The following is a 22823-nucleotide window of genomic DNA, read 5'->3' as shown; positions in this document are numbered from 1 at the left end:
TTCCTTCTCCAGCCACTAGGTTTGTTGGGGAAGATACCTAGCATCGCCGGGGCCAAATTGTAATAATAAGGTGAAAAGAAGTGTGCTCTAAGAAAAGACCCTTTCACTTGTCACAGTCATATAATTAAAGTTCCTATAAGTAGAGTTACTGACCGTCAAACTTGTTATTTTCCTTCATCAAGTTTTTAAAGGTATCCTCATGATGTAATCGAATTTTCCTTCTCTCAGAAGCCAGATTATGTTCCACATGATCTTGCTCAGTTAGAAGTGTGACTGGTTTTAAATGAATCTAGAGAAAGAAAAACATTGCCTTGTGAAATTATAAGAGCACAACACGAATTTTGTAAAACTAATGATATGTTACATTGTTTTCTAACTCAAAATAAATAGAGCATTTCTGGGTCTTTTTACACATATTATTTGACTAAATTTCTTTCTTACAATATTTTTAAACTAAAAAAATCAATATAGGCTTAATTATTTCTTCATACAATAAGATATGTGCTTTAAAGAGTTTTCTAAATATTAATTTTCCCTGCTTTTTAAATTTTTCAACAGAGCTGCAAACTAAAAAAATTCTTCAAATTAATGAATGAGAAGGGGGACTTTGAGTCCATTGAACTCTTACAAGAAATGTTTTCTACTTCTTGCAAAATTAAGATCTCAAAGGGAGGGAATAAAGATGTTCTAGAGAAAGCTGTCAAGTACTGAGAGTTATTTCTAATTTGGAAATTTCATCACATGGTGAAAACATTATCTAATAAGCAAACTAAAAGAATCAAAAGGTCAGAACAAAGCTTTGACCTCCAGAAACCTAAAAATATGATGCAACAGAACCAAGGGCTCAAGCTCTGCCATAAATGCCTGCCTCTTGACCTGTGTGCATAAGGAAGTCACCTTGAGACTGGATGGGGATAATTCCATGCTCATTTCCAGGATACCTGAGGGCTGGAACTGACCCTTAGCCAAGAAGACAAAGCAGCTAGTGGTTCATAATATGCTGCTTTGAAGTCTAAAACTCCTGTACACGGCCTTGTCTAATTTGTTTAGGAATATATAGACTTGATAACTTATACTGGTTTAACTCCACAGCCTTGTTTTAGTTGTGTGACCACTGGGGTATAAAAGTCCACCTGGTAAACTTTTGTCTTGGGATGCCCGGGTGGCTCAGTTGGTTAAGCGTCTGCCTTAGGCTCAGGTCATGATCCCAGGGTCCTGGGATCGAGTCCCGCATCAGGCTCCCAGCTCAGCGGGGAGCCTGCTGCTCCCCTTGCTTGTGCGCTCATGTGCGCACTCTCTCTCCCTCTCTCTCTGACAAATAAATAAAATCTTAAAAAAAAAAAAAAAAGAGCTTGTGTCTTGGCTCTCCAATCTACAGATGAAGCATATTTTGTATATCTGAAAAGGACCCTGAGAGTGAAAAACTGAGAGCTTTTCTGCTAAGGTCAGGAACAAGACACGGCTGTCCACCTTCACCACTTTTATTCAACATAGTACTGCAAGTCCTAGCCACAGCAATTAGACAACAAAAGGAAAAAAGGGGAATCTGAATTGGTAAGGAAGAAGTAAAATTTTCACTATCTGAAGATGACATGATATAGAAAACCCTAACTCCACCAAAGAAGAAGTGATAAATAAATTTAATACAGTCACAGAATACAAAATCAATGTACAGAAATCTGTTCCATTCCTATACACTAATAATGAAGCAGCAGAGAATGAAATTAAGAAAATAATCCTATTTACAAATGCACTAAAAACAATAAAATATCTGTGAATAAACCTGACCAAAGACATGAAAGATCTGTACTCTGAAAACTATAAAACACTGATAAAAGAAATTCAAGACAATACAAAGAAATGGAAAGACATTCCATGCTCATGGATTGGAAGAACAAATATTGTTAAAATGTCAATACACCCAAAGCAATCTACATATTTAATGCAATCCCTATCAAAATACCAACAGCATTTTCACAGAGCTAGAACAAATAATCCTTAAATTTATATGGAACCACAAAAGACCTCGAATAGCCAAAACAATCTTGAAAACGAAAAACAAGGGGCACCTGGGTGGCTCAGTCATTAAGGATCTGCCTTCAGCTCAGGTAATGATCCCAGGGTCCTGGGATTGAGTCCCGCATTGGGCTCCCTGCTCAGCGGGAAGCCTGCTTCTCCCTCTCCCACTCTCCTGCTTGTGTTCCCTCTCTAGCTGTCTCTCTCTCTCTCTCTGTCAAATAAATAAATAAAAAACAAAAACAAAAACAAAACTTGAGGTGTCACAATTCTAGTTGGCAAGTTACATTACAAAGTGCTAGTAATTAAAACAGTATGGTACTGGCAAAAATAGACACATAGATCAATGGAATAGAACAGGAAACCCAGATATAAACCCACAATTACATGGTCAATTAATCTTTGACAAAGGAGGAATGAACATACAATAAGAAAAAGACAGTCTCTGCAACAAACAGTGGTGGGAAAATTGGACAGTCACATGCAAAAAAATGAAATTGGACCCCTTTCTTTCATCATACAAAAAAATAAACTCAAAATGGGTTAAAGACCTAAATGTGAGACCTGAAACCATAAAAATCCTTGAAGAAAGCACAGGCAGTAATTCCTCCGACATTGGCTGTAGCAACATTTTTCTAGATATGTCTCCTGAGGCAAGGAAAATAAAAATAAAAATAAACTATTGGGAGTACAACAAAATAAAAAGTTTCTGAGGAGCAAAGAAAATAATTGACAAAACTAAAAGGCAACCTACTGAATGGGAGAAGATATTTGCAAATGACATATCTGATACAGGGTTAGTATCCAAAATATAGGAAGAACTGATACAACTCAACACCCAAAAACCAAATAATCCAAATTAAAAATGGACAGAAGACATGAACAGACATTGCTCCAAAGAAGACATCCAGATGGACAACAAACACATGAAAAGATGCTCAACATCACTAGCTATCAGAGAAATACAAATCAAAACTACAATGAGATATCACCTCACACCTGTCAGAATGGCTAAAATTCAACACCACAAGAAACAACAGGTGTTGGTGAGGACGTGGAGAAAGGGGAACCCTCTTGCACTGTTGGTGGGAATGCAAACTGATGCAGCCACTCTGGAGAACAGTATGGAGGTTCCTCAGAAAGTTAAAGATAGAACTACCCTATGATCCAGTAATAGCACTATGGGGTATTTATCCCCAAAATACAAAAAGACTAATTCAGAGGGATACATGTACCCCTATGTTTATAACAGTATTATTTACAATATCCAAACTATGGAAGCAGCCCAGGTGTCCACTGATAGATGAATGGGTAAAGAAGATGTGGATGTGGTATATACATATACAATGGAATATTGCCATTGAAGAATGAAATCTTGCCATTTGCTATTACAAGGATGAAGCAGAGAGTATAATGCTAAGCGAAACAAGTCAGAGAAAGACAAATACCATATGATCTCACTCATATGTGGACTTTAAGAAACAAAAACAAATGAGAAAGGAAAAAAAAGAGAGAGAGACAAACCAAGAAACACTCTTAAATATGAATAACAAACTGATGGTTACCAGAGGGGAGGTGGGTAGGGGGATGGGTGAAATAGGGGATAGGGATTAAAGAGAGCACTTATCATGATGAGAAAATAAAATAAAATAATAAAAAAAAAAAGGAAAAAGACCCTGAGAACTATGCCTGGAAGCCCTGACCTTCTTTGATGTTTGCCTGTGCTTTCTTTCTCCTGCTATACCATTTCTTTTAGTTTTAGTGAAGCCCTGCACGAGCATCCCCTACGGAGTTTTGTGAGTCCTTCGATGATCCAGTCTGTGCAACTGATGAACTAAGCCTAGTCACTGCCCATCTCATCCTGGAATAAACTCACTTTGGACAGAGATGCACACAGGCCTGCAGTTTTAGACCAAACCTCTGATTTTTCATGGCTTTCTTAGTGATGCGCCACTGAACAGGAATGGTCCTAGCTGGAAAGTCTGGGAAAGGTGCTTTACGTAAAGGTTACCTGAGCCAACCTATTATGGCAGCACCGCAAGGCACCAACCTTCCAGAACCACTTTCAGAAAACAGTTCTTCAGGCTCAGCAGAGGCTGAACTGAAGTGTGACTATTATATTCTTAACCCATGAGTCCCTGAGGTCAGAATGAGAACATGGAACAGGACGGTGATGCAGACTCTTTTTGGTCACTTGCACTCACCCCCATATTCTCTCATTCTCAAATGTTTGGAGATTTGGGGGCACTCCCAGAAAAACAGAATGGTTTGCAAGACCTATCTCAATGTCTTTGATTTTAATGAACTTAGGATACCTGGGATGCTTTGTCAAAGTACAGATTCCAAGTTCCTATACTAGTGATTCTCATTCAGTAGGTCTGAGACACAGCCCAGAAAGCTGCATTTTATTTTATTTTATTTTATTTTATTTTCAGAAAGCTGCATTTTAAATAATAGCTGATATGAACTTCAGTTTGAAAAAGCAGGCCCTTGGGCAATGTGAATATGTCTTGTGGTGTGTCTAATATTGGACAGGGACTGGGAGAAGTGTCCTGGTGCATGAAAGTCTGCAGGGACACCTACCACCCAGCCATCAGGGCAGGCTAAGTTCTGAAGACCCACCCATCTCTTTGCCTCCTGGCCCAACTGAGGAGTAGCTTGTGAGTGCTGTTCTGCTGTCCCCTCTGTTGGGTACACAGAAAACATGGCTTTGTCCCAGCTCTAAAGTTGGAGGCAGTCTGAGGAAGAACGCTTTTGTAGAGTGAGAAGTACTCCTTGTTGCTTCAAAGTGGAACTAGGAGAAACCACGGTGCCCACCTCTGGAGTGATCCTTGCAGTGAAAGATTTAAATTCTAAATTAGATTATGACATTTAAAAACGCTTAGACTAAATGTGAACCCTCTCCTAGGTACCCTGACCCTGAAAAGGAAAGCCAAGAAACGATAATAAGTAAACCCCCGGCAGACTAGAGACAAGCTGCTTTTGGCCAATGGTCATGCAAGCCCCCTGGGCACACACATCAGAACAACATATTTATTTTAAGGCTGTTTTTACTTCATATGCCTTGAAGCTTATTTCTAAACTTCACTAGTTTAGCCTCTTTGACATTCTTCCATCAGGTATAAACAAATGACTGGACCATAACATGCAACTGCTTACTAAGTTGCTCTTTGCTTTAAAGAAAAAAAATTATTTTAACTCAATTTTGAGTTATATAACCACAAAAGAAAAGAACAAAACCAGTAAACACTATTTTTGAGAAACCGAGAGACCCTTCAGATCATTTAAAACAGTATTTTTTTTCCATTTTCACCAACTGGCAACATCTCCCTTTCTCTAAGGTACATAACGCTGTATTACCACACAATGACAACTTTTACAGAAATAGGGGTGGATAACAAATCCTGGGAAAGCATATGTCACAGTAAGAAGAAAGGTCTTTTTTTCCATAATAATTCTGATGCCATCATTAACATGTCCCTGAATAACATGCTAGGTACTACTTCACACAGAAAATTTACCTTTTCTTCTCCAACTGGTTTGGCTACAAATGTAGAGAAAGCCACACTAACAAGTTTCTCAATACCAGTGAACATGTCCTGTACTATGACCTTGATGCTGATCTAAAACAAAAAGAAAAATAAATCAGTAAACTTCCAGCCATCCAGATAACACACGAGATTGCAGCAATCAAGATTCAGTGATATACTTCATCATTCTTTTTTGAATAAAATCAACATTTTATTACTTTTATTTATTTATTTTTAAGATTTTATTTATTTGACAGAGAGAGAGACAGCAAGAGAGGGAACACAAGCAGGGGGAGTGGGAGAGGGAGAAGCAGGCTCTCCACTGAGCAGGGAGCCCAATGTGGGCTCGATCCCAGGACCCTGGGATCGTGACCTGAGCCGAAGGCAGATGCTTAATGACTGAGTCACCGAGGGGCCCCTAAAATCAGCATTTTAATTTCTTTTTAAGCAACATTGTTTGTTCAGTGATGTTCCATAAAATTAAAAAATAACTTTTTTCTGGTTATAGAAAAATACTATTTACCATGGAAAGTTTGGTAAATATAAAAATAGATAAAAATGGAACCTGATTATTCAGAGCAAATATTATTAGTAATTCTGCCACCCAGACTAATAATTACTAATGTTTAGGTAAATTTTCTTCCAGTTTTACGTGTGTGTTATGTAAAGACACACATAAAGTTATCATACTGTATTTATAGTTTTATATTATAATTTAAAAAACTGGCATTATTTGACAAGCATTTTCTAATCCCATTGTTACTAAATATGCTTTTGAAAACAAGATATTCATGAATGGCTTGTTGATCATTAGAGAGATGTACCACAACTCTTTAAAATCTTTAGTCTCTCAGTTTTATAACGAAATTAATGTGGACAAAATGGCATCGTGTTATCTATAGCTTTTTCCTTTGGAAATTTTAGCTTATCTCAGGGAATAGAAGGAAAAGGAGAAAGGAAAGGGAGCTGTTATCCATGTTTGGGCTGAATATAAAGAGCACTAGCCCTCAGGAGAGAGGCCAAGCCCAGTGGGGAGCCCACAGCTGAGAGAGCATCATCACAACTGCTGCTGAGAGATCTGGTTTTTAACACAAACATTTCTCTTGTGATTGCAAGTGTTCTGTATTCTGTTCATATGGATACTGGGGTAAAGCCATCACCATACATGTGGTTATTGCCAAGCAGTTTTATTGAATCAGAATATGGGTTGAATTGTGTCCCCCACCAAATCCAGTATGTTACAATGTGACCTGACTTTGGAAATGGGGTGGTTCAGATGTAATTGGTTAAGATGAGGTCACACCAGAGTAGGGTGCGCTCCTAATCCAATGTGCCTGATGTCTTTCTAAAAAGGGGGAATTTGGACACAGACACACACACTGTAAGAACACCCCGTGAAGATGAAGGCAGAGATGGGGGTGATGCAGAAGCCAAGGACATCAAAGACTGCCAGCAAATCACCAGAAGCCAGAAGAGAGCATTGGGGCACATTCTCTTGCATAGTCCTCAGAAAGAGTCAACCTTACTGACACCTTGGTTTAGGACTTCTAGCTTCTAGAGCTGTGACACAATACATTTCTGTTGGTTAAGCCACCTAGTCTGCAGGACTCTGTTACGGGAGCCCTAACAAACAAATGTAAGTCCCATCCTGTCTTTTGTGTCCAGAGATCAAAGGGACTGGTACTAACCAACCTAGAAGTTGCAATATAGGATCCAGTAACTCCTTTCCTGCTAGTTTCACCTGGACAGCGATTTCAAAAGCCTCTGAAAATGTTGCTTTCACAACTATGGTAAAGAAAATAAAACCAAGTGGATGTAGAAGAAAGGAGGACGTCTCCTCCCTTCAGTTACTCTGCCTTGCAAAAACTAGCTAATGATGGGGCTAGTTTCCTGTAGAAGGTGAAGAGATGGAGCACAAGTAGAGTCAGAATAATTAGGAAATAAAACCCATACTTTGCAAAGAACCAAGAGAGTGCCCTTCTCCCTTGTATGTTTACTGTCTGTGTATCCTTCTTTGTGAAAATAGTGCATTGCATCACATTTCATTTTAGTAGCAGAGTTGACTGGGAAACACAAGGCCCTTATTATTTACCTGTGAGCCTGACCACAGATTTCAGGGCCTTGTGAAATTCAGAATCTCATGAGCTCCAAATTATTCCAGAACTCCTCTTCTGCCCTCTGAAGAGATGGGCACCAATAGTCAGAAGAAAAGGGGTCACTTACCTCCATGCTTGTGCTGAATGCTCTGGTAACTTTTGCTTTGATGGTTATAACTTGTCCAATTCTAGTTAAAAAGAGAGGGAGGGACTTTAGTAATCCTAGCACATCTCATTTCAGACTTAAAGATTCACTTAAATGCACATGCCATGGAGCAGTCCCTGTGTATCATGCTGATAATGTTCATACATGAAACCTTGGGTTAATGATAACAGAAAAAGACAGCTGTAAAAACAGATGCCAAGCACTGTAAGCCACATGTAGGTTAGCTGACTTCTATTCAAACAGAAAAGGGCCTTTGTAAAGATGGTGTGCAAAATGACTTCCAAAATCTGCAACAGATACTTTGATTATATCACAGCTGTTTCCTTAAGAGAAGATAAAACAAACACACAAACCAAACCATAGAACTGACATTTATTTTTAAATGTCTGTTCACAAATAAATGGATACAAACTAGCGAGCGAGCAAACTGATAAACTTCACCAGGTTTACATGGACTCTCAGGACAGCTGGAGGACCCATTCACTCTCCACGATTACAGGAATCCTGGTCATACAATCTGAAAGTATTCCAGACCTTTTGTGTTCAGGACCCCCAGTTACCTTCTGTCCCTTTACTTTACCTTAAGGGTCTACCCAATGTAAGCCTCCTCAATTTTTCTCCCTTACTTTCAAAGTTAAACTATACTCCCTTTTCTTCTGTTTCGGAGGAAGAAGACAGGTCTCTTCTCTTCTGTTTCGGAGGAAGAAGACAGGTCTCTTCCAGACCTTTTTCTGTACCTGTGCCCTTGACCCACCTCCTCATTACCTTTCTTCCCTACTGAGGCCTGCTTAGCTCTTTCCTCTTTTGTACCCTCAATCTCTGCCCCTTCCCTGACTTCTTACCAGTCTATGAAAATGCTCAAGACTTCTTCTTTCTAAAGATTTTTCTCTCAAGCCTATTCTTTCTTAAAATTTTTTCTCTTCTCCTCCATATTCAAACTCCCTAAAATATTCCTTTTTTTTTTTTCCTAACTCATGCATTTAGGAAATGTTTACTGAGTTACAACTAGTCCTGGCATTAAGCTAAGACCTCAGGAATACAGTGCTGAACAAAATAAGGTTGCTAACTGCAAGGGAACCAGTCTTCACTTGGGACACCAGTATGTAGACAGATGAAGGGCAATGCTATGAAATTTTTCAAGAAAGAAAGGATTGAGTATTACAAAAGCACCTATAAGAAGAGGCTAATTCAGAAAGTTGGGAAAGGAGTCACAGAAGAGGTGACATTGAGATGGCTCTTCAAAGATGAGGATTTTGCCAGGGGCCGAAGTTTGAGGGCTTCATTTCCCATTCACTTCTCAACCTCTCAAATATGGCTATTGCCTCCACATCTCACTTCTGATCCCTCCACAGTCACTTCCTAACAGCTAAATCCAACATCTCACCTCATTTAATGTCTTTCTTCAGGAGGCTTTCACTTCCCTTGGATTCCAAAACAGCATCCTCTCTTCTATCTCAGTTTCCTTCACTGATTTTTGTTCCTTAATCCATCCCTTCAGTGTAGACATCGCCTTAATTTCTGTCCTTTGTCCTATTCTCTTCTCACTTCACCCTCTTCCTAGAAGACCTTGTTCTTGTCCATGATCCTGTCATCTTTATAGAAATGATTACAAACCTACATTTTAACCTGGACCTCATTCTTGAAACTCAGAGCCATATTTCCAAATTTCTCTCAACAGATTCAACTAATAGTCATGGAGGCTCTACTAGGCTCAGTGTTAGCTATCTTCACACACATCACCCAGTTTATCTTAATCTCCACATCCAGCACATGTAAACCCAAATCAATTTTCTTTCTTCCTTGTAAACTTCCTAGCTCTGTTTGGTAAAGTTTCTAGGAGAGATTCACAGTAATCCTGCCAGGCAGAGTTAGAGTACCTCTTCAAAACTATAGTAGTACTTTGTACTCATCAACTATAAAAATCTTATGCCTCTCTGTCAGTCAGACCTGAGCGGGGGGAAAGCACAGGCCACTTTGTCTCTTCTTGGAACCGTGTCCTGCCTTTAGAAGTAGGGGAATTCCAGGGGCACCTGGGTGGCTCAGTCTGTTGAGTGTCTGACTCTTGGTTTCAGCTCAGGTCATGATCTCAGGGTCGTGGGGTCAAACCCTGTGTCGAGACCCATGTTGAGCCCCGTATTGAGCCCCACACTCAGTAGGGAGTCTGCTTGGGATTTTCTCTCTCCCTCTCCCGTGTGTGTTCACGGACACTCTCTCTCTAAATAAATAAATCTTTTTTAAAAAATAAAAATAAATAAGAGCAGGGGAATTCCAAAGAACCTGGTTGTCCACCAAACCAGACTCTCAACACTGAATGTCAAATGAGTGGAACGACCAGAATTTCAACTAAATAAAACCTGCTTCATAGCATGGCATTCAAGGTCTTCTGTTACGTGGCCCCAGTCTACAGCTGGGGCATCACCTCTTTGCAGATCAGGCTCTTCCTGAGCACTTTCTGCTCCTTCTTACACTCGTGCTTAGATTTGTACACATGCCTCATTAGGTGAAGTCCTTTTCCTATTCACCAGATGAAAATCTATACCTCATTTGAGGCACACATTAAATGCTATCACTCTCATTGATTCTCCAGTCAAAATGTGCACCTTTTAAACTACCCCAGAGAATGGAGTTTATCTTTCACCCTAGGCTTGCATCCTATCATGCTTCCTATTCTGATGATTATGTATTTGTCTGACTCTCACCAGACTCAGTGACCGCTACACTCCAAAATTGTGCCATAATCATTCATATATCCTACTGAGTCCAGAGCAGTACTTTTCGTATTGGCAATAAGTATTTGAGAATTTGAACAATATCCAATGTGGTTTATAACCAAATTATATGGCTTTCTATATGTAGCTTTCAATTTTCTCTTTTTGTGGTTCAGGTCCCATGTAAAAAATACAAGCAGGTCCCTTTCCATGATGTTAGTGGCCACAAATCCTTTCTGATAACACAAACACAAAATGGTGCAAAATGGAGCAAAATGGAAACCCACATTTCACTGATGAGGTTACTAGTTAAGTCTAATTTACAGAATTTAAGATTGAAAACTATATAATAGATATTTTATTTAAACACACTGTTGCCACTCCTAAATTTAATAAGGGTGCTTCTTTGTAGTCCTAAATAAGTTTGGATTTGTAGTAATTTGTAATTTTGCTGATACAAACACATGTCAATTTTTTTCTACTTAAGGGAAAATCACATAGCTAGTATGTGAGCTTAGTCCTTGGACCTTTATCTGCATCCACAAGACTCTAGAATGTCCAGAGCTCTTTCCATGACACTCCAGCTGCCTAGGAGAACCACCATTGGGAAGTGTTCAGTAAAAGTTGCTGGTCACAGACACAGAAGCAGTGGGTCCGGGAAAGCACTGGATTAAGGGTAAGAAGATCCAGGCTCAAAGCACCCTCTGTCCCCGGGTTTGCTCAGGGCATTAGGCCTCAGTTTCTCATGGATACAAAGAGAAGGCTGGGCTGAGCTATAAAGGTCTTACCATGTCTGTGATTCTAATTCCTGCCAAAAATTTCTTCTGTGTCAGTTTTGAAGTAATTCCTTCACGCATGTGGTTTTATTTAACTTAATTTTGTTTGTATCTAAATAAATAAATGTCAAATAGATAAATGTGAACAGTAAGGCTGGAGAAACAGACTGAGCATCTCACTGGACAGACTACTTAGGGCTTGAAAACTGTGGCAACTACCTCCATGGTCTTTGAGAACCATCCAAGACCAGAAACAGATGACCTTCTCTTTTCCTTTTCCTTGTTAAGTTATGTTCATGTCTTCAAGGATCAAGATATTCAGGGAAAAACAAAAACAAAAAATGGAGATACAAACATAAAATCAAAGAAATTAAGTAAAACCATATAATCCCATTTATTACAGGTATTAGAATAAACCCTTTAAAAAACAAATAATTCTTAATTCTGTCCCCCGAAAAAAACCTAGAAATAATGACCAACCCTTTATAAATGAGTACATTTTCTGCCCAAATTGTGATCTCTACTTACTATTTCTTTTGAAGAAATTTATGACTAAGTTTTTGTAAGGAAATAAAAAAGATGAGTCCACTTTGTCATACCAGAAAGCAAAGGAGTTATTAAAGGCTTCTAACTTTGCGGTTATGACCAAAGAACTTAGGAACCAAATTGAAGAATCTCCCACTGCTCAAAGATGAGGCAGTTTGAGCACCCATAAGAATAACCACATCCAAATTGAAATGTATCAAATATGCTAAAGTCCACAGGCTTATAATGACACTAAATAAAGGAAAAGAATTAAGCCTGTCTTTCCTGGACAAACTTTACCTAAGGGTAACCAAGTAATTAATGAGATAAAGAGTCTCTCTATACAGATAATTCAAGAAAATAAATGAAGAAGAAATGATAGGATTGGCATATCACCATTTTACCAATGTCTAATGAAATAATGCTTTAGGTAATGATCATCAGACATTATGTGCTCTTGATAAGAACTAGCTTTACCAAAATATCAAAACTTCATCAAATCAATTTTTAGATGTTGCTATCATTTTACAAGAAATACAAAGAACGGGTGAACTTCTAAAACAGGGATACAATGAGCAAATACAAAATGTCGTAAACTCTATAGGACAAATGACCAGGTTTCTTTAATAAATAAACTGAGAGAAAAGAAGGGAGAGAAAATTATATGTTAAAAGACTTATCAGCCATATTGAATCCTGATTCAAGAAACCAATTGTTTAATTAAAAAAACACATTTTTTGAGACCATTGGGAATAACGATTTGTTAATGGTGTTGTGATTATGTTATTATGTTTTCTAAAAGAGCCCTTATCATATAGAAATATATAATGAAATATTCACAGACGATGCCTGAGATTTCCTTCGAAATAATCCAGGTATGTGGGGGAGTATGGACAGGTGCTGATAAAACAAGAGTGTCCATCAGTTGATCACTGTTGTAGTTAGGTGACAGTCCTTGGGGATATACTATACTAATCTCTCTACTTTTGTGTATGTTTGAAATCTTCATTGATCTTGAAATTTTCTGCAATATGAGATGGTAAAGCACATACACACTCCCACACATAATATGTTTTTCATAATTTAACATCTGTAGTCAGATGAATTAATGTTTACCCAACAACCTAATGATGAAATTCACCATCATAGACCTACTTGTTATCATTAATTATTCTTCTAGTAGAGGAAGAAGCCATTAAGAAGCAGCTTTTAGAAATCCTGCTGTCTCTACCAAAATGCATCTATTCTGAGAGCTGTGTCTCACAAAATCAGGACTATGAATTTACACTTAAAAGTCTTTACTAAAAGTAGATCCTGCAATTACTATTTTACTGATTTACATGAGGTCAATTGTTATTTATTTTATTAACAAATTGGATCACTGAGTCCAAATAAATAAGCAAAGGTGCCACAAATCTATGTTGTAAATGAGGCAATAAGCCCAGGAGAAAGGAGTGGTAGAGCGATGCCACTTACCTAGCTGTCTCCTCAAATTGTATGTCATCCACTGAGGCTGTAACACAGGAAACCCCAGCATGTTTTTCAGCTTCAAAAAACAGGTAAAAATGTGCTACATTAATAGTTATGTCTAAATCTTAAGGAAAAGAAATAAAAAATTAAATGGACTTATTCTAGTAACTCATCCTCTGGTTCAGTAAAGTACCACTTTGCCCACACTTGTGGATGATCTGGATCAGTAACAGTTCTTTCGTTCTGTAAGTTGTATTTCTACTGCATGGAAATTACTGTACTTTCTTCTAAGTTTTAACTTACACTGTCTTTGATTTGAAATTCAATACCTAGTATACCTAGTTATTGAAATAGCAATTTTAGTAAGTTGGTACCAACTTTAAATATTTTGTCAGATACTACCCTCCTTTTGTTTTAAAAACAATGCATTAAAGCTGTATCCATTATAATCAAATATACAAAATACATATATTTAGACCAGTTAACATGTATAAACATTGAACAGTATGGAGACCCGGAGATCACACCCTAAATCAGAGAGCAACTTCTCTGGGTATCAGAGAAATACTCAGCACATACTAGGTATTTAGTCAATACTTATTGTTCATTATTACCAAATTCAGTATGCATTAATTATGTTGGAGAGGAGAGTATTAAAATAGTGTGGAAAGAGATTAAGGAAGAACTCTAGCTATTTCCATATTACATTTAATTGGTTGAGGGTTTTTTTAATTATTGATTTTGTTTTATATAAAAATATCAGAACTTATTCTCTTTAGGAAAAATGTGGACATGTGCTTCTGCCAGAATCTGATTTTGATGAACAGTCAGTTAAAATCGAAATAGATTGCACTGGCTTTTTAGGAAATTTTAACCCCATTTTAATTTTGGAGACATCGCTCCTGCTGCCACATTATGGAAGAGATTGAATTACACTGACGTTGTCTTCTTTGTGTGGAAACTTTAACTGCAATAATAATTGACAGTGCAAGGTAAAGAGAGGTGAGAAAATACTCCAGAGAGCAGGTATTTAGGACACTCTTCCCTATAATCTCATTTGTAGGAAATTGGACATTTTGGTTTTACCAACTGGAAATAATTAACTGTTCTTCCAAACATGCACATAATATAAACTGAGTTAGCAGAAAAGTAACCATAGGGATACTGTGTGTGTGAGTAACGGAGAAGGGACGACTGACTTCCCAGCTATTAAGTTCAGTGAGAGGAAGGGAATGTAAAAGGACCAGACTCTAGAAATACTCAAGTTGGGTTCAACTGGATTCAGTGTATCAAACACCTATTAAATTTCTACTGATTTCCAGACACTGAGCTAAGTCAGTCCTACCTCTTACCAAGTGTACTCGGTGGCAATTAGAGAGCTAGCCATAGTTGGTGCCCTTTTAGAGCTTAAGATTTCCAGAGAACTATTGGATCCTTGCAAATATATGCTATAAAACATTGACTAAGGAGTACCTAATACACATTCATTCCACTTACCTGACATGAAGGAACAGGATGTGGAGTTTATTAAACTATTCTTGTTAATAAAGTGTTACCATGTGTGGCAACGTAAGTGACCAATTTTGAATGATTTAAATGATAACTAAAGTGCTAAAGCACACTCTGTGATGAGTGTGGAGCCCTCCACACTCATTTAGCCCCAAGGCTAAATTTTTATTTTATATATCAAGCATCTATTTTATATATTTGTAAATATATAGAATTTATGTCACATATATATAGCACTATATATAATTTATATGTCATATATATAATTTATATGCCATATATATAATATATAGCACTATACTAGATTGGGATCATGAACAAACATTATTATAATAGTAGTTACCATTTATTAAACACTTATTATTGACCAGGCACTGAGCTAAGTATTTATGCATGTCAATTACATGAGGTTGGTATAATTATTAATTTTACAAATGAGGAAATTTAGGTTTAGAACGATGGACTCCATTGTTCTAAATAGTGATTTTGACTACAGAAGCAATAGGAACTCTCAGAAAAGAGCAGTCAAGGAACAGTCTTTAGAGAAGTGCTTAGCTAAATATGGGCTTCAGAGGCTCAATAGCCATGGTTTAGACTATAGACTTTTAAGGGTCATTAAATTAAAAAGAAAAAACAAAAATATGGGGACCCAACATAGGACCACAATTTGTACATGTGATTCTATGTGATTGTTTTATTTTGTTTACAATTGTGTGTCATGTATGAATTTAAAAGACCAGCTTGCTCTGATTCTTGATTTTGATTGTCTTTCATACAGTATTCCAATAAAAGTGGAGAAACTCTAAAGCTATTACTGATTTCCTTGAGAAACTGAGAGAGGCTGGGAATAGTAGCAGACTAGCTAAGTGACTGTAATCCAGATATGAGACGATGATTGTTAAAAATGGTGGTATCTCCATTCATTCATTCCTTTAAATAATGTTGAATGAATTACCTGTGATATGCTAGCCTCTATGTAAGGGGCTGACAATATAAAGCAGCCATGATCTCTGTTCTCACAGAGTCTAGTGGAGAAGCCAGGGATTAATAAAATGAGTAAGTAATAACAAAATGAGTTAAGTGCTCTGAAGAAAACATGATTGGATGGGAACCGTAACTGAGAAACCAGACCTAGGTGGGATGTCAGGGAAGATTTCCATGTGGAGGGGATGCTTCAGCAGAGATCTGAAGGATGATTAAGACTAAAATACATGTGTTGGGGAGGAAGAACAGAGAAAAGGTGAGCAAAATGAGCAGAGGGAAACAACAATTACGAAGATCCTGATCAAAGTCTTTGAGGATAAAATGCAGAAAGCAAGAGGGGTGCCTGGGTGGCTCAGTTGGTTAAGCGTCTGACTCTTGATTTCAACTCAGGTCATGATCTTGGGCTCCACACTCATCACAGAGTCTGCTTGAGATTCTCTCTTTCCCTCTCACTCTGTCCCTCTCCCCACTTGAGTGTGCACACACACACACTCTCTCTAATAAATAATAAAAGCTTTGGGAAAAAATGCAGAAAGCAAGGAGAGCTGGTAAGGCTGAAGGGTTGGCGGAGAATGGACTATGCACAGGGCCTTGAATTTCTTGGTTAACAGTTTTATAATTATTATTAAAGATATTGTTCCACTGTCTTGCTATGATCTTCTTCAATCTGTAAATGTATGTCTTTCATCACATGTGGGAAAATTTCAGCTACTATTTCTTTAAATATTTGTTTTATGCTTCATACTTTTTCTCATCTCTTTTGGGGCTCCAATGACAAGTATGTTACACCTTTGGAAGTATTTTTTCAAATCTCTGTTCATTTTTGAACTTCATCTTTTCCCTTTTCTTCAGACTATATAATTTCTATTGTCCATTTTTATGCTTACTCACTCTTTGTCTCCTCCAGTCTGCTGTTAAGCCTAACCAGTGAATTTTTTTAATTTCAGATACTGTAATTTTCAGTTCGGGAATTTCCACTTGGTTCTTTTTTTGTGTTTCTATTTCTCTGCTGAAACTTACTATCTTTTCATTCTTTATGATCATAGTTTTTATTACATCCTCAAGCATAGTTATAATAGCTGCTACAGAATCCCAGAAGCTTAATTCTAGCACATGGGTCATCTAGGGATTGATCTCCATTATCTCTTCATTTAAGAATGCATCATATTTCCCTGTTTCTTTGTATATCAAGTAATTTCGGACTGTATCGTAGCCATTATGAGTGATACATCGTAGAAACTGTGGATTCTTAACATGTTCCTCTGAAGAGTAATATTTTGTTTTTTTTTTTTTTCAAGTAAGCAGTTAACTAAGCTCAAACTATAAAACTCTTGTCTCCCTAGAGGTTGGGATAGCCTTTTTCAGTTCTTTTGGCATTATCTAGGAAGGTTGGAGTTTCTCCCATGCATACATGATTCAAGGTTCACCAGAGATTTGAGCAAAAAACATAGATTTTAGGGCACTGCCTCTCTGGTTCACTCCTTTCTTGAATTCTCCTCCTCACATTTCAGTAGCTGTGTTTTCCCCAAATCCTCTGGCACTTCAAATAAGCAAGTCTGTGGGTTTTCCATCAGAAATTTAGTTGGCAACAGAATGGAGTCTTTCTTCAGGCTTAAAGTCATTAAAAAATAAACAAAATGAAACAGAGAAAGTTAGCTAGTACCACTCTCTTCTTCTAAGCGTTGACTTCCAAATGTTCTAAATCAGCTTTTGTTCACTTGTCAGTTGCCGTAAGTAGCTTTTATTTAATGTTTTTTCCAGAGTTTATAGTTGTTATCTCTGTGACTTTTTTTTTTTTTTTTTAAGATTTTATTTATTTATTTGAGAGAGAGAGAATGAGAGACAGAGAGCATGAGAGGGAGGAGGGTCAGAGGGAGAAGCAGACTCCCCGCTGAGCAGGGAGCCTGATGCGGGACTCGATCCCGGGACTCCAGGATCATGACCTGAGCCGAAGGCAGTCGCTTAACCAACTGAGCCACTCAGGCGCCCTGTGACTTTTTGTTTTTTGATAGGAGATACTAACCATGCTAGATACTTAAAGCCCTTGATAAGGAAGACAATGGGGGAAGATAAACAACCTATGATATGATCAGATTAGCACCTTCAAAAAATACTTCAGATGCAGGGTGGAGAAGAGACCAGAATGAACGGAGATCAGTTTAGAAACCACTGTGGAAGTTCACATGAAGGATGATGGTAGCTTGGCCTAGGCCGTGGCAATGGAAGCAGAGCAAAGTGGGTGGGTTTGAGTGATTCCTTTAAGGTAACACTGACAGGACCTGGTTCATGGGTTGAATATGTAGAGGGCGAAGCAAGGTAGAAAGAGGTATCAAGAATGGATGACCCCTAGATTTCTGATTTGCCCAACTGGATGGTTTGCATGCCATTCCTGAGAGAGTGAACCCCGGAAAAGATTCAGAAGTGAAACAGAGGGAGATGTGAGTTTGTGATACTTCAAAATAAGAAACGGATATGGAGGGTGGAGGACGCCTCAGATACGGCTGCAATCCTCTAGGCTTAAGGAACCAGAAAAATGGGGCTACTGACAGAAATGAGGTTTAATGCCAAAATGATAGTGAACATAGTAAATCTTTTTTTAAATATTAAGAAGATATTTTGGAATCTAGCAGTGCCTGGGAGTCACGGCTGTGCCTTGGGGGCTATGACTATATGATCATTATTTATCATAGTAAGTGGCTGTAAAGAAGTGCTGGTCAATAAGGAACTCTGGCTGGGAAAATGCCAGGAAAAGCAGGTTTTGTATTATCCTTATTATATAAACTAAAGCACTATGGTGCAACATTTCTCTGCCACAGATTCTGTTAGACCTTCACTAAATAAAGTCCCCTGCTTATGTAGTGCTTCTCACCATGGAGTGTTTAACACAGGTATCTCCATGCATCCAAACAAACTGTATCTTAAAGGTTTCTTTAATGTTGTATTGTTAGTAATCTAACTATTCATCCAGAGTAATTGGTTATCAATTGAATCAGTCTATGGTCTGAGTTTCCCAAGAAATTTTTGTGACAATTGCAGAAGGCCAACTCTTTATCCTTTACAGGACAGAGGCACAAAGTGAGGTAACTAAAAGTCACTTCAATATTCACATAATATATTCAGTTGCCTTGGCAATAGGAATCGTTATTATTAGCAACCTCAATGATTTTTACACTTGTTTCTCTTAGATGTGAATTAATTTTATATTCATGCCTCCATTATTTATGTTATTATAATCGACCTCAAATACTGATAAAAACTGTTAAGACAGAAACCAAACAGACCTATCAACAAACAGAAAACAAACAAGCAGATTGGCATAAATACATGACTAAATTTTGTGGGCGGTTAACACACGGGGGATTAGAAACCCTATTGATGTTCAGTGAGAAAAGCAAGGTTCTGTAAATCATCTGAGCTTTACTTTTGTCCTCTGTAAAATAAGAGTCCTAAGATACATGATCTTAAGCTCCTTTCAGCTTTAGTGTTTTATCCTAACATATTTTCCTTCAAAATGTACATTTGCTGAGTCTGTTAAGTGCCATATGCAAAGCCTGACTTCATCTTAGAAATGAGATTCCAAGTTCTGGACCCATCCGTCACCGACCTACCCATCCATAAAAGCAGGAGGTTTTTATTTAGAGCTTACTAAGCACTGGAGAACTAGCTTTAGTTCACATGCTAATTACCCAGGCAAGAAATAAAGAGGTGAACAGATCAATACACAAAATAATTACAGATTGTGCTACGTGGTATGAAGGAAATAAAAAGGGCATTGTGATCAAACTGTTGAAAGGGTACAAACGTAAACAGGTGGCCAAGAAAGACTTCTCTGAGGAAAGGATATTTAAGCTGAGATATAATAACGGAAAGGGCCAAGAGAAGAGCCTAATGGTAAAATGAGAAGCAGGTGCAAAGGTCCTGAGAAGAGACTTAAATAAGGGTGTGGTAGCCACAGACTGAATGCAGGAGCAGGTATGAGAGGTGAGTAATCTCCTATCAAGCCAGACATTAAAGAGATGTGCAGAAATGTAAACCAATACCATGCCTCTAAGTATATTTTTCTTATTGTTGAAAATATAGTTGTTTTTTTTTTCAATAAAACTACGTCATGGGTTTATTCTTGTTCTTTTTCAATGAATTAATTTTTAAAGATTTCGATTATAGTAAGCATCAACAAAAATAACCCACATAAACAAAAGCTCTCGGGGTCCTCACTTACTTAATGGAGTAAAGTAGTCCTAAGACTAAAACGTTTGAGAATCACTGGTCTAGGTCATTCCCAGTGTTGGATGAACTATCTCAGTTCTTACGGTACCCAGCTGCACAGGGCTCACAACTATAAATACGCTCTCCAGTCTTCGCTCTCCTCACGGATCCGGAGTCCAGCAACCGTGCGGGCTGAGGCTCCGAGCGTCAGTGGGTCGGCGCGCACCCGGGTCCTCGGGATCCCCCCTTGTCCCGACCCCCCATCCCCACACCCAAGCCCGCGCGCCACTTCCCAGACACCCCCTACCACCACACGCGCTCCGGACACCCCCGCCACCCGGGCCCCCCACGTTCCGGACCCCCGCCACCCGGGCCTTCCGGCCTCCCGCGCTCCCCCGCTAGCCCCCACAGCACCCCGCCCCGTCCCAGCCCCCTACCCGCCAGGCAGGCGGTGGCGTCGATCCACTTGAGCAGCTGCCCCGCGCTCAGCTCGCCGCGCAGGTTGGCGTGCGCGGGCTGAATGGCCTGGCTCATGCGCACCTCTCTGGGCGCAGGGCGCTCCATGGCTCGGCCCGCAGCGAAGCCCTGGGGCCGAGGGCGTCGGGCCGGGTCGGGCCGGGTCGGGCCGCGCTGAGCCCGCCCCCGCTCCGCAGGGCACCGGCGCCGCCCGCCCCGCAGGCCCTGAAGCCGGCTCTCAGCTGGCCGCCAGGCCCCGCCAGTGCACAGGGAGGTGGGATTTGGGGTGCCAGGAATATCAGCCAAATCCGGGGCCGCCGAGGTTGGCAAAGCTGGGAACGGCTCGAGTTTCTTACCTGTGAGGGGAGGATAGCAGTACTTATGTCAGAGGACTGTGGACAGAATTAAATGAGGTAATGTACGCATTACCTTATCCGCCTGGCTAGGCGGATACAGGTGTTTGCTAAGTAAGTAGTGAGGTTAACATCCGTCCGAAGAACCCGACAGGACTGATTAGTTAAATGCTATACAGACAGTGTGGACTTTGGCATTAGAAGCTGGCTTCCGAGTATTTGACTACCTTCCCCCCCTGGCTGTTGACGGCCAGGTAGAGTGGGCACCTTCTCATTCTTAGGATGTTATCATAGCTCCCCAAAACCCTTTGTTATTGATCATTTTGTTATGAAATTACCCCCACTGCCAAACACACACACACACACACACACACACACAGTGTTGATGTTTGCAGGCACATCAGAGTCACTCAACGGAGAAAGGCAATCTTTTGGTTTTAATCTAGAGCATTCAAGACTAGAAACTGTCACCTCACTATTAATGATCCCAGCAAATCCCAAGACACTCTCATCTTTACAGAAGACAAAATCTAGAGTATTAAATGAGAATTTTCATTCTCAGCTGGTAACACACAAAAGCTGTTACACTTACTAGAGCTGAAATCAGTGACTTTACAAAGCAGTTCTCATTAAGGAAATGGTGGCAGCAGAAAACCTCCAGCATGTGATACATTCCTAGTTCCTGTATTGTTAGGGCCGGCTGCACCTGGGAGAGCATTTACAGGTGAAGACATGGAAGCCGGCGGAGATGACGCAGCGCGGCAGGCATGCAGCTGACGTCATAGGAGCGGCTAAGGAAGTAGGAGCATCTGGTTTGAACTCAGGGCTCCTGACTGTCCAGAGTAGCTTACCACAAAACCTAACCGACTCCAGCAAATTGGTGATGCTTTCTCATCCTTCTGCAGCCTGCCAAACCCCAGCCTAGAGATATCAGATTGGAGAGTCTGGTCATTTTGCTTCTCCTTTTAAAGATCTTATGAAAGAGAAGAACGAATGCAACATAGGCTTAACAACTTTTAGGATCCTTTGTGGGTAGGTTTTGGTCCCATACAAGCATAAATAAAATGCTTCGGCAAGCATTAAGTTTGGTTTTTATAAAAAGCATAAAAATGACTTTTTAAAACAAAGTAAAACTCATGCCTCCCAGACGGTCCTCATTTGCAAGTATATCCTTATTTCAGTAATAGTGTTATTACTCATACCACCCCTCTTTAGAAAACGCCTCTGGAGTTCTTAATACCATTTTAGCAGATTTGATTATTGTTCAGCACATATTCATTCCATCCACTGATAACTTCATGGGAGGCACATATTAATGTCGGGCTAGGCCACATGACTTGCTTTGGAATGGAACATGGGGAGGTAAGAGTGTATCAATTCCAAGCCTAGCCCTTCGAAGCAGCACGTGTTCTTATTCTTGGGACTACGTGACCTCTGCCATGGGAAGATGATAGGCCTGAGGAGCTTTCGCCGGCAGCATCTGGGTGCTATGCTGAATTTACCTACTGCAGAGCCACCCAGCCAACCTGCAGACTTGCAGCTGGAAGCTAAGCCACCCAGCAGGCATGCAGACTCATATATGGGACACAACTACTTGTTGTATGCCCTGTGATTTGGAGATTATATGTTACACAGCAATAACTGATGGTTACATAATAAATTTCATTAATATTTTAGAAAATTTATTAAGTTACCAGAAATAAGGTTTGCATTATGTTGGTTTTCTCATTTTGGATTAAAAAATGGCGACTAAAATGGTAATATTACGTATATACTCATTAACTTGGTTTCTTGTAAATTAGAGGAATTTCAAAATATTTTAAGCATAGGTGTGAGAAGGTAGCTTTTTAGAGTGACTATCCGGAAGGGGACAGCTTATATTTGCATATGTGTGTGTAGGGATGTTTGATCCAAAAGCAGACAAGTTCACAAACTCACTATTGTGTTTTCTTATGGTATTATCTCCTATTTAGATGTCTTTGATTATGGTTTCATATCTTTTGTTGGTTTCTCACTGATTTTCGTTTT

General features: G+C 39.2%; 1 protein-coding gene across 1 annotated transcript in view; it reads right to left on the bottom strand.

The window, feature by feature from the left end:
- The window catches only part of ACOT12 (acyl-CoA thioesterase 12), an 82396-nt gene extending 59956 nt beyond the window's left edge, over nt 1-22440 (bottom strand). The window contains exons 1-5 of the mRNA XM_081826632.1: nt 20424-22440; nt 13294-13363; nt 7770-7830; nt 5538-5639; nt 154-289 (exon numbers count right to left, since the gene is read on the bottom strand). Coding sequence (XP_081682758.1) covers nt 154-289; nt 5538-5639; nt 7770-7830; nt 13294-13363; nt 20424-20550 — 496 coding nt within the window. The 5' untranslated portion in view covers nt 20551-22440. The remainder of the gene's footprint in view (nt 1-153; nt 290-5537; nt 5640-7769; nt 7831-13293; nt 13364-20423) is intronic.
- Between the last annotated feature and the right edge of the window lie 383 nt (nt 22441-22823).

This window comes from Leptonychotes weddellii, chromosome 7 (genome assembly GCF_054177405.1).
Source record: "Leptonychotes weddellii isolate Sample4059 chromosome 7, ASM5417740v2, whole genome shotgun sequence".
In the NCBI taxonomy this organism is placed as follows: Eukaryota; Metazoa; Chordata; class Mammalia; order Carnivora; family Phocidae; genus Leptonychotes; species Leptonychotes weddellii.
This window is presented reverse-complemented; position numbering and strand designations above follow the sequence as displayed.